The sequence below is a fragment of the Vipera berus genome, assembly GCF_964194415.1.
Source record: "Vipera berus genome assembly, chromosome: Z".
NCBI classification, from domain to species: domain Eukaryota; kingdom Metazoa; phylum Chordata; class Lepidosauria; order Squamata; family Viperidae; genus Vipera; species Vipera berus.
This window is the reverse complement of record NC_138205.1, coordinates 131123965-131138964: the sequence shown is the minus strand read 5'-3', so window position 1 is coordinate 131138964 and position 15000 is coordinate 131123965. Positions and strand designations below refer to the sequence as shown.

The 15000-nt window shown below is 47.1% G+C and overlaps 1 protein-coding gene across 3 annotated transcripts in view; it reads left to right on the top strand.

Annotated features, from left to right (window-relative positions):
- LOC308677641 (microtubule-associated protein 4-like) overlaps positions 1-7432 on the top strand; it is a 67431-nt gene extending 59999 nt beyond the window's left edge. For all 3 annotated transcript variants that reach the window (XM_081344244.1, XM_081344245.1, XM_081344246.1), the window contains exons 4-5: positions 2178-2246; positions 7262-7432. In XM_081344244.1, the coding sequence (XP_081200370.1) occupies positions 2178-2246; positions 7262-7269 (77 nt within the window). In that variant the 3' untranslated portion in view covers positions 7270-7432. The remainder of the gene's footprint in view (positions 1-2177; positions 2247-7261) is intronic.
- The last annotated feature ends 7568 nt before the right edge of the window (positions 7433-15000 follow it).

Genomic DNA, 15000 nt, shown 5'->3' with positions numbered 1-15000 from the left:
TGGAAATCCTCCCCTCTTAAAGCATGCCGGCTGGGGGATTCTGGGAGTTGAAGTCCACCTCTCTCAAAGGATGCCGGCTGGGGGATTCTGGGACTTGGAATCCACCCCCCCTTAAAGTATCCTGGCTGGGGGATTCTGGGAGTGGAAGTCCTCCCCTCTCAAAGGACGCCGGCTGCGGGATTCTGGGAGTGGAAGTCCTCCCCTCTCAAAGGATGCCGGTTGCGGGATTCTGGGAGTGGAAATCCTCCCCTCTTAAAGCATGCCGGCTGGGGGATTCTGGGAGTTGAAGTCCACCTCTCTCAAAGGATGCCGGCTGGGGGATTCTGGGACTTGGAATCCACCCCCCCTTAAAGTATCCTGGCTGGGGGATTCTGGGAGTGGAAGTCCTCCCATTTCAAAAGCATGCCGGCTGGGGCATTCTGGGAGTCAAATGCTCTCTGAGCTGGGCGGTTTCCTTGCAGACGTTTCATGACCCAACTAGGTAACATGATCAGTGCTTCCCCTTTAAACAAATTTGCTTGAATCCAGTCACTCCCCTTCTGATTGTGTTCAATCTTCGGCACCACCACAACCATCGTCCACACCGTCACTGTGCGGAAACCCCCCCCCCGGATTTAGGTCATCTGGGTCTTCTGAACTCTGCTCGCCGAGCCGAAGGCCACGGAAAGTTCCGCCTGCACAACCCTCAAATCCCTCCTTCCCACCCACCCCCGCCCAGGATTACGTAATGGACCCACTAAGAGGATTAGGCCAAACCGGGATGCCACCCGCCGCGTCGCAAAGGCCGCTGGCTGAACTCGGTTAAGCCTCTTGTGTGTGTGTGTGTTTATATGCGCGCGTATGTGTGTCGTGATGGAAAAGATCAAAATCCAATGCTGGAGAGCTGTGCGGGGAAAAAACCCGCATCAATCCGATCGATTGTATAAAAAAAAAAAAAACCAACAAATTTTGCAAGCCAGCCAGGGAGGTTGTCAACGCCGGATCGGCCCGACGACCGGCGACGGGAAGGCCCAAAAAAAGGGGAAAAACGGGAGCCTTGGAGCGCCGTTGACAATCCCTTTGTCGTCTTCCGGATGTGTTTCTTGGGTTTTCTTTGAAGGGGGTTACACAACGGCACCTTGGAAGACCCGCACTTCTGGGGAGCTTACCGCAGAGATACACAAAGCCGCTAGTCTGGCAAAGGGGGATAAAAGACAAAATCTGTCCTTGCTCTTCCTCCTCCTTCCTTCCTTCCTTCCTTCCTTCCTTCCTTCCTTCCTTCCTTCCAGCCCTGATGACGTTCCCTAGTTGGGTCATGAAATGTCTCCAAGGAAACCACCCAGCTCAGAGAGCACCAGGGACCCCACAGTCTGTGCTTCCTCCTCCTCCTCCTCGGAAAAAGGAAACCTTGGCAAAAAAAAAACAGCATTAAACCAAGACGACACAGAGAACTAACCCAGATGGCCACACCGAAGGGGGGGGGGAACGGACGCGGGATGCTTAAAATCCTACAGGCCATCACCAAAACCCTTTAATTTCGGGTTGTCCTCCTCCTTCTCCTCCTTAAGTTGCCTTTAGCAAAGTTTCTCAGGGACTCCTCGCCTTTGCGACGGTTCGCTTAGCGTCCGTTCGCAGCTGCGACGGCCCTGGCGGGGGAGGGGAAAAGCGACCGATGACCCGTTTTCCACCCTTCGCCGCCTCTTCCCCAGGATCCAAATTCGGACTCGTATTTACGACGGCTGCGGCCTCCCGGGATCCCCCTATATCCCTTTTCGTGACCTGCGGAGGAGGAAAGACAGTTGGGGTGGGTGGGGGGGAACGCCCGATTCGTTTTATGACCGTGTTCCTAACTTGGGGTGTTGGGGGGGAATGCCCGATTTGTTTTACGACTGTGTTCCTAACTCAAAGAGGGCAGGGCTTCACCTAGACGCGGCCGCCAAGGAACGTCGTCAAAACGGGGCGAAGCTCCCCGAGCGACGGAAACTTTGGGCTCCGTTGTGGTCGTAAAAGCAAGGACTGCCTGCAGAACGGATCCTGAATCTCCTCCGGAAGATTATGTCAATAAGATTCAGCGGGGTCGATTTAGGCAGATGATTGACAGGCCCTCCCGCAGGAGGAAGATGGCCGTTGGGGGGCCGTCCGAGAAGAAGGGTGGACCTTCAGCTCGTCTCCAACTAATGTGGAGGTTTCTCTTCTAGGTTCTTCCGCAACCGGACCAGCAACCGTGGTGGAGAATGGAGATCACGGACTTGAAGGCAGCAGACCAGGTAAGGCTTGGGTTGACGTTCTTCATCCGCTCCATAGCTGCTTCCTCATGTGCATGTCGTTGCTGAGGCGTGTGTGTGTGACGTGTTGTGTGCATGGAGCAGAAGCCGGGAAGCCTGACCCGTCCGTCTTAACCTCCGGTCCCCTTTGTCCTTCGGACAAAAAATGGAGCTTTTGGCCGGAGTCTGATGGAAACCCAGGTTGACGTCCTTCAAGGTTGACGTCCTTCAAAGATTGCCGGGTTCCGTCTCGGGCGTTTGTGTGAAAACGTCCTGAGGTTTGACCCGGGAGCCTCGACCAGTCTTAAGGGCTGTGTGTGTCTGTGTCTGTGTGGACTTCAATTCCCAGCACTCTCTTGCTGGGAAGAATGGACATCAAGTCCCAGAATTCCTCAGGACCTTTTCCTTTGATGGAGAAGCGAGGAAGGCAAGGATTCAAAACCAACATTTCTCCATTTTGGCCACTTTTAAGGTGTGTGGACTCCAACTCCCAGCGTGCTGGCTGATGCATTCTGGTGGTTGAAGTCCACTCAGTGTCGGCTAGGGAATTCTGGGAGCTGAAGTCCATTCAGTGTTGACCAAAGAATTCTGGGAAATGAAGTCCATAATGTTGGCTAGAGAATTCTGGGAGTCAAAAGACCACTCAGTGTTGGCTAGGGAATTCTGGGAAGTGAAGTCCACTCAATTTTTGCTAGGGAATTCTGGGAGTCGAAGTCCACTCAGTGTTGCCTAGGGAATTCTGGGAAATGAAGTCCACTCAGTGTTGTCTAGGGAATTCTGGGAAGTGAAGTCCACTCAGTTTTTGCTAGGGAATTCTGGGAATCGAAGTCCACTCTGTTGCCTAGGGAATTCTGGGAAATGAAGTCCACTCAGTGTTGTCTAGGGAATTCTGGGAAATGAAGTCCACTCAATTTTTGCTAGGGAATTCTGGGAGTCGAAGTCCACTCAGTGTTGCCTAGGGAATTCTGGGAAATGAAGTCCACTCAGTGTTGTCTAGGGAATTCTGGGAAATGAAATTCACTCAATGTTTGCTAGGGAATTCTGGGAAATGAAGTTCACTCAATGTTTGCTAGGGAATTCTGGGAAATGAAGTTCACTCAATGTTTGCTAGGGAATTCTGGGAGTCGAAATCCACTCCATTTTTGCTAGGGTATTCTGGGAGTTGAAGTCCACTCAATTTTTGTTAGGGAATTCCACTCAATTTTTGCTAGGGAATTCTGGGACTTGAAGTCCACTCAATTTTCGCTCAGGAATTCTGGGAGTCGAAGTGCACTCCACAGTGGGTTGGGATTTGATGTCCACTCAAAGTTGGCTAGGGTAAAGAAATAAAAAAAGAAACAAATAAATGGGGGAAAAATCCATTTTTTTTCCTTCCCTCCTTTTTGGAAATTGTCCCCATCCTCAAATCCCTGCGTCAAAACGTTGACTTTTGGCAGAAGACCGGGGGGGGGGGGGGCAGGACAACAACAATTCCCTATTTTCAGGAGGTTTTTGTTTTGTTTTTTTGCACCATCTCTTGTGACGTCGCCTTTTCTTCTAACCATCCCGGTTTAAAGCCGGTTTGGAGCTGACCCCATTTTTTTTTATTATTATTATTATGTTTTTTTGCAACGGATTAATTTAAAAATAGCGACGGCTTAGTCTTTTCCGTTCCTTTCCGTTTTGCAGAGGATTTTCTTCTTAGGGACCGATTTTACTCCGGGAATTAGCGAACGCTGCTCTGGGTTGTAAGGCGACGAGGGATTTTTTTTTTCAACTCGATGGACCCATCTGACAGGATCTTAAACCGGCTTTGTAAACCGGCTTTCGGAGAAAGCTTCTCCCGACAGATTTGCAAAAAAACCCCAACCCAAATGAAAACAACTGGGTGGGTTTTAGATGCTTGCAACTAGTCCTCAACGACCAGAGTTGGGCCCACAATTCCTGTGGTCGAGTGGGAAGCGAGACAGTTGGGAAGTGGGAAGGGAGATACGCCTCGGAGGAAGCCCCTGTAGTCCTTGACTTGCGACCGCCGGGCAGCCTGCAATTTCTGTTGCTCAGCCTGAGAGGGAGGGAAGGAAGGAAGGAAGGAAGGAAGGAAGGAAGGAAGGAAGGAGAAGGATTGGAAGGAAGGAAAAATGGGAGGGAGGGAGAGGATGGAAGGAAGGAAGGAGATGGGAGGGAGGGAAGGAAGGAAGGAAGGAAGGAGAAGAAGAGAACAAAGGAAGAAGATGGGAGGATGGATGGAAGGAAGGAAGGAGAAGGATTGGAAGGAAGGAAAAATGGGAGGGAGGGAGAAGATGGGAGGAAGGAAGGAGATGGGAGGGAGGGAGGATGGAAGAAAGGAAGGAAAATGGGTGGGAGGGAGAGAGGATGGAAGGAAGGAAGGAAGGAGATGGGAGGGAGGGAGAGAAGGACAGATGAACGGAAGGAAGGAGAGCAGGAGGTTGATGAGAAGAAAGGATGGATGGATGGATGGATGAAACATACGGGAAGGTCTTGGCTGGCTTTCAGCTTTCAGGACATTCTCCAGCAGAGTTCCTCAAACTTTCCGGGTTGGTGGTCCGTAGGGAGGGGGGGAGGAAAAGAGGGAACGGCTTTGTGGGACGGCCCCCGTTGCTCGCGTGAGTGAGCCCACCCCCGGGAAGAGTCTCCTATCTTTGTCTTCTGGGTCTCGGCGTTGTGACGTGTGTATCGTGATCGTCTCTGTGTCGTGTCGCAATGTGAGGTTGGTCTGGGCCATTGCTGCTTTGGGGTTGCCGGGCGGGACACCCGAGAAGCTTTCCCGCAGTGGAAAAGAGGTCTACAACGGCTTTGCTTGGAACCCACAAAGTCCTTAACAAGAGTTTCTCACACACACACACACACACACACACACACACACACACACACACAGACAGCATTAGATTCCTGGTTTATGGATCTGCTGGACACGGTGATCTTCCGATCATTGAGCTGTTCAAACTGTTGCGTTATCAAGCCCAGAACACTCTCCACTGTTGTTGCCCTTTGGGAGGGGCAAAGGCCACCATCAGCCAGGAGTCTTCCCGTAGCAGGTGTGGTTGAAGCCAAGGGTTGCTCCCAAAATCCAATCAAACGTGAGTTGGACATCAGGCTACTTTACTTCAGACTTTTTTTTTCTACCCTAGACTAACGTCGCTCTTCCTCCGATGTCTGTGACAATTCAGTAACCACGATTGTTAAAAATCCAAGCAGATATTCAGAGCTTTGCTTGTATCCCTCCCTCTGCCAGTTTGTTGGGAATTGACTAGTCTAATCCCAGCCAGTTTGTTGGGAATTGACTATTCCAAGAATCCCAGCCAGTTCGCTGGGAATTGACTAGACTAATCCCAGCCAATTTGTAGGGATTGGACTAGACTAATCCCAGCCAATTTGTATGGAATTGACTAGACTAATCCCAGCCAATTTGTATGGAATTGACTAGACTAATCCCAGCCAGTTTGCAGGGAATTGACTAAGACAATCCCAGCCAGTTCATTGGAAATTGACTAGGCTAATCGGAGCCAGTTTGTTGGGAATTGAATAAATTAATCCCAGCATGTTGGAAATTGACTACCCTAATCCCAGCCACTTTGTAGGGAATTGACTAGACCAGGGGTGTCAAACTGCCGGCCCATGGGCCGGATCGTCATGGAGAAACCGCGCCCATCCCATAGCCGGCAATGGGAAAAAGTTCCGATACGTCGCACGACGTCATGTGACATCGCGAGTTTGACATGTCTGGACTAGACTAATCCCAGCCAATTTGTGGGGAATTGAATACAATACAATTTGTTGGGAATTGACTGCACCAGTACTAGCCAATTTGTTGGGAATTGACTCGACTAATCTCAGCCAATTTGTAGGGAATTGACTCGACTAATCCCAGCAGGTTGGGAATTGACTTGACTAATCCCAGAATGTTGGAATTGACTCGAATCCCAGCCAATTTGTAGGAAATTGACTCGACTAATCCCAGCAGGTTGGGAATTGACTCAAATCCCAGCCAATTTGTAGGGAATTGACTCGACTAATCCCTTCATGTTGGGAGTTGACTCGACTAATTCCAGCATGTTGGGAATTGACTCGACTAATCCCAGCCAATTTGTAGGAATTGACTCGATTAATACCAGCCACTTTGTACGGAATTGACTAGAGTAATCCCAGCCAAATTTGTTGGGAATTGAAGACAATACAATTTGTTTGGAATTGACTATAATTCCAGCCAGTTTTTTGGGAATTGACTTGACTAATGCCAGCCAATTTGTAGGGAATTGATTCGACTAATCCCAGCATGTTGAGAATTGATTTAGCTAATCCTAGCCAATTTGTAGGGAATTGACGAATCCCAGCCAATTTGTAGGGAATTGACTCGATGAATCCCAGCCATTTCATTGGGAATTGACTCGACTAATCCCAGCCAATTTGTAGGGAATTGACTAATCCCAGCCAATTTGTAGGGATTTGACTCAACGAATCCCAGCCATTTCGTTGGGAATTGACTCGACTAATCCCAGCCAATTTGTAGGGAATTGACTCGACTAATCCCAGCCAATTTGTAGGAATTGACTCGATTAATCCCAGCCACTTTGTAGGGAATTGACTCGAGTAATCCCAGCCAAATTTGTTGGGAATTGACTATAATTCCCGCCAATTTGAAGGGAATTGACTCGACGAATCCCAGCCAGTTCCTTGGGAATCGACTAATCCCGGTCACCCTAACCCCGCTGGTGGTCCCGGGGGCGGCGGTGGTGGTGGTGAAGGCAGACCCATCGCCACGATCGCTTCCCTTGCAGCTGATTGGCTGCTCCCCTTTCCGACAACCCGCTCAGGCCGCCGTCTCGGGAACGCCCGTCCCTCCCTGCTTCTCTTTGGCTGGCTGACGCTCTGCTCGCTTGCTCGCTCGCTCGCTCCTCGCCTCCGCCGTGCTCACGTTTACTAACCACTGACTGCTTTTATTGTCCTCTCCCTGTCTCCTGTCGCCTTCCCCCTCTTCCCCCTCTCCTCTTCCTCCCTCTCTTTTCTCGTTTCCTTCCTAGAAACCTAGAATCCCACCACCCCCTCACCTCGGAGGGGGGGGAGGGCTGCTCTCCACCCGAGACCACCTCGTGTGCTTTGCTTCCCGTCATTGCACTTTAAAAGCTACTAGTCCTCTGCCTTTTCAAGAGCTCTTCCTTTGGCCTGCCTGGAGGTTGCGGGGCTGAAGAACGAAGAGGGTAGATCGGCGGTGTGCCGTCAGCTTCCCCTCTCCTTCCCGCCTCCTTCCTCTTCCTCTCTTCCTCTTCTTCTTCCTTCTTTCCTTCTCTTCTTTCTCTCCCTCTTCTCGCCTTCCTCGTCTCTCCTCCTCCTCCTCCTCTTCCTCGTCTCTCCTTTCTCCTCTTCCGCCGCCTCTGACGCTCTCCTTCCCGCTCCTCCCTCCCCGCCTCCTCTTTCTACTTCTCCCTCCCTCCCTCCCTCCGTCCTCCTCTTTCTTCTGCTCATTTCCTTCTCCGTTTCCTCTCTCTCCTTTCTCCTCTTCCTCCCCTTCCTCCTCTCTCCTCTTCCCCCTCTTGTCTTCCTTCCTCCCTCTCTCCCATTCTGTCTGCTTCTTCCTTCCTTCCTATCTCCTTTCCTTCCTCCCTCCCTATCTCCTTCCTTCCTCTGCTCTATCTCCTTCCTTCCTCTCTCCCTCCCCTTCTGTGTCCTTCCTCCCTCCCTTCCTATCTCCTTTCCTTCCTTCCTTCCTTCCTTCCTTCCTTCCTTCCTTCTTTCCTTCCTTCCTCCCTTCTTCCTCTGCTCTATCTCCTTCCTTCCTCTCTCCCTCCCCTTCTGTCTCTTTCCTTCCTTCCTCTCTACCTCCTTTTTCCCTTCATCCCTTCCTCTCTTTATCTCCTTCCCTCCCTCCCCTCCGTAGTCGTCCTCGCGGCCCGTCGAAGATTCCCGAGCTGCGTCTCGGCTTTCTCGTTTCTCCTCCCCCCCCGCCCGCCCGCCCTCCTTTCTTTTCTTTTTTCTTTCTCCTGTCCTCCCTTTTTAATTTCCTCGACCACCCCGCTTCCGCTTCTCTCCGTCCGCAGACCATCCCTCTTTCCGTCCCCCTTTTTTTTTTCCCTCCCTTGGCCTCGGTCTCCCCTTGGTTAGCCCTACGCCGCCTCTTCTCCATCCGTCTCACCTTCGGATTTGAGGGACCCCTTTTTTTAAACAAAAGGGAAAAAAAAAGGTGGGTCCGACCCCGCCAGGCTAGGGACCCCGATCAAAACTCTCCGATTTCCCAAGTTTTAAGATTTGGAAAGAAGCCCGACACGTCCAGAGGTGGCTGCCCCCAGGAGATGCCAATCATCCTTCCGACTGTTTGTGGTTTTTTTGGGGTTTTGTTTTTTAAACCCACCACGGTCGCCTCGGACCTTCGACGTCCTCTCCTCATCCGAGCCGAAGGCCTTTGTGCAATTTTAACGCATCTCGAAAGCCTTTTTTTTTTCTCCTCCCCCCCCCCCCGCCCTTCCTCTCCATCTTTCCGGGATCCCGGTGCGCTGCTGTCTCCCGTTTGCAAATTCTCTCTTTTTTTTTTTTCCCTCCCTCTCTCCTTTTGGCTTGTCACAAAAAATCAAACCGGGGTGAGATTAGCTCGGAAGGGAGGGGAAAGGAAAGGAAAGGGCGAGGGAAGGAAGGAGACGTCGGACCTGTCAGAGCGGCTAATGAAATGACGATCTGACAGACGAGAGCACGGCAGGCTTCTGACACCACCCGCCCCCCTCCTCTCCCCCCACAGTCCCCCACCTTCAGGTTTTTAGCTTGTCACTTACGATTTCGCCTGCTGTCAAACTCGACGGCCGGAAATAGCCCGAACAACAGTCCTAAATTTGGAATTCTTGGCTCTCCTTTTTAGAAAATATATGATTTTTATATATCTGTCTGTCTGTCTTATCTATCTATCTATCTATGTAATTATCTATATCTTTCTATCTATTGTTATCTATCTTTATCTTAACTATCTATCCTATCATCTATATCTATCTGTCTATCATCTTATCTATCTTACTATCTATCTATCTATCTATCTATCTATCTATCTATCTATCTATCTCTATCTATCTCTCTCTCTCTCTCTCTCTCTATCTATCTATCTATCTATCTATCTATCTATCTATCTATCTATCATCTTATGTATCCTATTATCCATCCATCCATCCATCCATCTATCTATCTATCTATCTATCTATCTATCTTCTCTCTCTCTCTCTCTCTCTCTCTCTTCCCCCCCCCCCGCTTGTCTGTCTGTCTCTCTATCTATCACTACCGGTATTCATTCATTCACTCTGTCTGTCTATCTAACTATCTATCTATATCTATCACTACTGATATCTAGTCAGTCAGTCAGTCTGTCTATATCTGTCTATCACTGCTGTTATCTAGTCAGTCAGTCTATGTCTGTCTGTCTATCTATCTATCTATCTATCTATCTATCTATCTATCTATCATCTTTAATCTATCTAATCTAATTTAATCTTATCTAAAAATCATATATTTTGTATAACCCGGTTCTTGCTGATTTCCACCGCTGGCTCGAAAAAGGGTGTCGGTTCGAGTCCCCGCGCGCGGTTGAGTCCCCCGTCCTAAGCTCGCCCAAGTCCCGAACGGCCGAAGGTGGGGGAAATTTGTCGGCGTTGCCGACGAAGCTGGTGGGTTGTCAAGTCGGTCCCGCAAAGGAAGCCCTCCCCTCCCATACCCACGTTTGGGATGAATTATGTAGGCCAGGAGACCACGCTTCCGCAGAGATGCATCTTCCATTAAGCTGCTCCGCATGTCCCGGAGCGAGAGTCTTTTTTGCCCCCCTGAGGCGTCCATTCCATCCTGGCTCTGAAATGCAGTTTAAAGTGAGACCAAATTCTGAGCCGAAGGCAATTGACGTTTAGACCCAAAGAAATTTCGCACCGAGGGAGACTTTGTGCTTGATCTGAGCTGCCAAAATTGCCCTTCCATCTTGATTCCGTTGGAGAACTGCTTTCTGGTAGCTTCTCGGTCCTGGGTGACCCGGAAGCTTCTGAGGTAGGACAGCCAGGCCCAGGAACTCTTGAGGTAGAACATTTGTAGACAATCGGGCCCAAAGCTTTTGAGGTAGGACATTGAGGGGAAAGAGATCCAGAAGCTTTTGAGGTAGAAAGTTTGTGGAAAACAGATCCAGAAGCTTTTGAGGTAGAAAGTTTGTGGAAAACAGCTCCAGAAGCTTTTGAGGTAGGACATTGGTGGAAAAAGACCCAGATCTTTTTGAAGTAAAACATTGGTGGAAAAGAGATCCAGAAGCTTTTGAGGTAGAAAGTTTGTGGAAAACAGATCCAGAAGCTTTTGAGGTAGGACATTGGTGGAAAAAGACCCAGATCTTTTTGAGGTAAAACATTGGTGGAAAAGAGATCCAGAAGCTTTTGAGGTAGAACATTTGTGGAAAAGAGATCCAGAAACTTTTGAGGTAGGACATTGGTGGAAAAAAACCCAGAAGCTTTTGAGGTAGGACATTGGTGGAAAAAGATCCAGAGGTTTTTGGTGTAAGACATTGGTGGAGAATAGATCCAGAAGCTTTTGAGGAAAGACATTGGTGGAAAAAGACCCAGAAGCTTTTGAGGTAGGACATTGATGGAAAAGAGATCCAGAAGCTTTTGAGGTAGAAAGTTTGTGGAAAAGTGATCCAGAAGCTTTTGAGGTAGAAAACAGATTCAGAAACTTTTGAGGTAGGGCATTGTGGAAAAGAGATCCAGACGCTTTTGAGGTAGAACATTTGTGGAAAAGAAATCCCAGAAGCTTTTGAGGTAGAAAGTTTGTGGAAAACAGATCGAGAAGCTTTTGGAGGTAGGACATTGGTGGAAAAACAGATCCAGAAGCTTTGAGATAGGACATTGGTGAACAATCAGGCCCAGAAGCTTTTCATGGTCCTTCTTGAAGGATCATCACGGTCTTTCTTCTCCTGTTTCATGGGTTAGGGATGCTCAGATGGATGTAGACCTTGCAGAATTTTCAGCTGCATTCAGAAGCACCTCGAGGTTGAACATTCGAGTGTCTCCTGGATGTGGTCTTCTTCTCAGGTTAAGACTCTGGACCTGCTAATGGAGAAGCTACCTCAGGAGATTCCCCAAGCCGACCCAATTTGGCTCGAGTCTTGATGCGAATAATTACTGCTTTTATTCGCCATTGTCTTCTGAGTTTGGGTCCTATTCTTTGGTCTTACCTCGTCATAAGGCAAGGAGGCTTCTCCTTAGCAACCAGCGGCTGGCGCACCTCTTGAGGTTCTTCACACCAAGTCACAGAACAGAAGGGTGTTCCTCAGCCCTCGGCCCCTGGAAGACGGGTGGGCTTTCAACTCCTAGAATTCTTGGTGGGCCGGGGGAATTCCGAAAGTTGAGACGTCCTCCGCCCAAGGTTTGAGGAACCCTCTAGCAGAACAAGGATGGTGATGGTGGTGGTGGACTCTGCACCGTCGGAGTCCGTGCCTAGTAGGAAGGGCGAGGATCAAGTTGTAGACGGGCTGGTGGAGCTTTTGGGTTCCCGAGCGCCCCCCCCCCCCGGCACCACCGCCGCAAGCCAGGAAGCCGCAGAGATAGCCCTCGGAGGTTCTGGATGAGTGGCTTGCTGGAGAATTGTAGGGTCAAGATCTCAGCGGTTGGATTCTGGATCAAGAGATAGTCCCCTTTCATTGTTGGATCGGTTCTGGACAAGGAACGAGGATTCTGGAGGTTCCCCAAACTCAACGGTCTTGAAGGATATTAGATTAGTTGAAGGAAGGTTGGCTTCTGAGGTGGACCGTTGGCCAGATAATCAATTAAGAAGACAATGTATGGTTGGCCCCCAAATCAACATGCTAGGAGTTGTGGGTTGACTTGATTCCCCAAGAGGATTCGTGGAAGCATCATTGCACGATCCTGGTGAGACCTTCTCTTGAACTTCTGGACTCTGCTCCTCAAGGAGGCTTCCTTGAAGCAGTTCTTCTTCGGACCAAGCCAGGTGTTTTTCTTAGCCTTCTTCTCCTTCCCTGGAGCAGAAGATCCGTTGGCCATCTGAAGCGATCATCTCCCCAACTCTTCGTGGTCTCCTAAACCTGCGAAGATCTCCAATTATGGACCCTTCTCCCCGTCTAGACTCCTTAAAATCAGCGGTGGGTTGTCCCTCTTACTCAACAGCCGGGAATCCCGGCATTCCTGTCCCCACCAACAGGGCCCCATCGTGGCTAACTAGGAATCCTGGTCAGCTGTCACCCAGGGAGAGAGTTTTTGAGGCGATTGTGGGAGGCAACCAACCCATCTTCGTCCTTGCAAATCCTCCACCGTCTCTCGTAATTCCCCTCTTTTCTTCCCCCCCCCCGATTTTCCATTTTGATTTCCCCTACTTATTAGTTGTATCTCTCCTCTGACATTTTTAAATTTGGGGAGGGGGAAACTCTTGCCTAAATTGGGGGGTCTCGTGTTCGAATTGCGGGCGACCGGGTGCAGAAATGTTAATAATTCTCTTTGGGGGGAAAAATACCGTTTCTCTGCAATCGTCGTGGGAAGTTTGCCTTTTTTTTTTGCAAATGTTTTTAATCTGTACATCCGGGCGGCCTTTGGAAAAACCCGCTCCGTCTTTATCCCAAAGGAATGTTTCTCCGACGTGGTCCCTTTAAGAAGCGTGGACTTCAACTCCCAGAATTCCTGGGAGGGGGACTGCTGGGAGTTGAAGTCCATACCTCTTAAAGGGGCCACGCTCGATCGATTCAAATCACTGCAATAATTTATTGTAAAAGCTATGAATATATGAATATATATATATATACACACACACACACACACACACACACAAACACACACATACACATATGTCTATCCTCTGTTCCTTTCTGCGCTTTGTATGTCAAATCTTGTACGCTCTTTTTTATTTTTATTTTGCTCAATAAACCACTAATAAACCTGTCTGCTGACCTCGGGTGGAAATGTTATTAAACCACGATCTAAGCGACACCTGCAAAGCTGAATAACCAGGTTTTCGGCACAGTATTTCGGGTTGGTTTTTTTTTTGTTTGTTTGTTTGTTTGTTTCGGGGGCCGGCGAGCAAAATTTCATTTCTGGAAGGAGAGATGGAGAAAGAAGATCAGGAATCTGGTTAAATTGATTTTTTATTTTATTTTTGGAGACAAGAAAATGTTTGTGTGTGTGTGTGTGTGTGTGTGTGTGTGTGTGTATTTATATTTATACTTATATTTATATTATTTATATTTATATTTATATTTATTATATTATTTATATTTATATTTATATTTATATTTATGTTATTTATATTTATATTTATATTATTTATATTTATATTTATATTATTTATATCTATATTTATATTTATATTCATATTCATATTTATATTATTTATATTTATATTTATATTATTTATATTTATATTTATATTTATATTATTTAGATTTAGATTTATATTATTTATATTTATATTATTTATATTTATATTTTTTATATTTATATTTATATTTATATTATTTAGATTTATATTTATATTTAGATTTAGATTTATATTTATATTATTTAGATTTATATTTATATTATTTAGATTTATATTTATATTTATATTATTTATATTTATATTATTTATATTTATATTTATATTATTTATATTTATATTTATATTTATATTATTTATATTTATATTTATATTATTTATATTTATATTTATAATTATATTATTTATATTTATATTATTTATATTTATATTTATATTTATATTTATATTTATATTTTTTATATTTATATTTATATTTATATTTATTTATATTATTTATATTTATATTTATATTTGTATTATTTATTGTCCCTTTTAGGGACTTTGTTTTTCTAGAAAACCGGGAGGGAAAAATGAACTTACGATTGACCGTTTGGAGAATTAGGCAGGAAAGATGTTGGAGTCAGGACGTAACTGTGGAGAAAGAGGCAAATTTTATAATTTTAAGTGATGTAAGGAAGATTTCAAAGGCAGGACTTTTTTTTTTCTTTCCGTTCTATTTTTTTTTGGGGGGGGGAAGCGTTCTGCCGCTTTCAGCTCTTTTCTTTCTGCAATTTCTTTTCTTTTCTCTGGCGTTCCGTTCTTTTTTTTCCCCCTTTTCTTTTTAAAATATGTTTTCCCCTCCTGCACTTGGGCCCTTCTCTTCGCTTTCTTTCTTTTTCTTCCTTTTTTTCTTTTCCGTCTTTTGGCCTTTCTTTCCTTTCTAGTACTTGTTAACCTTTCTCTTTCATTTCTTTTCCTTCCTCCCTCCCTCCCTTCCTTCCTCCCCCTTTCCTTCTTCCTTCCTTCCTCCCTTCTCTTTCTTTCGCTCTCTCTCACTCCTTCCTTCCTCCCTCCCTCTCCTTTGTACCCTCTCTCTCTCCTTCCTTCCTTCCTCTTCCCTTCCTTCCCCCTCTCCTCTCACTGACTCCCTTTCCACCTACCTCCCTCCTTCCTTCCTTCCTTCCTTCCTTCCTTCCTTCCTTCCTCCCTTCTCTTTCTTTCGCTCTCTCTCTCTCACTCCTTCCTTCCTCCCTTCCTCTCCTTTGTACCCTCTCTCTCTCCTTCCTTCCTTCCTCTTCCCTTCCTTCCCCCTCTCCTCTCACTGACTCCCTTTCCACCTACCTCCCTCCCTCCTTCCTTCCTTCCTTCCTTCCTTCCTTCCTTCCTTCCTTCCTTCCTTCCTCCCTTCTCTTTCTTTCACTCTCTCTCTCTCACTCCTTCCTTCCTCCCTCCCTCTCCTTTGTACCCTCTCTCTCTCCTTCCTTCCTTCCTCTTCCCTTCCTTCCCCCTCTCCTCT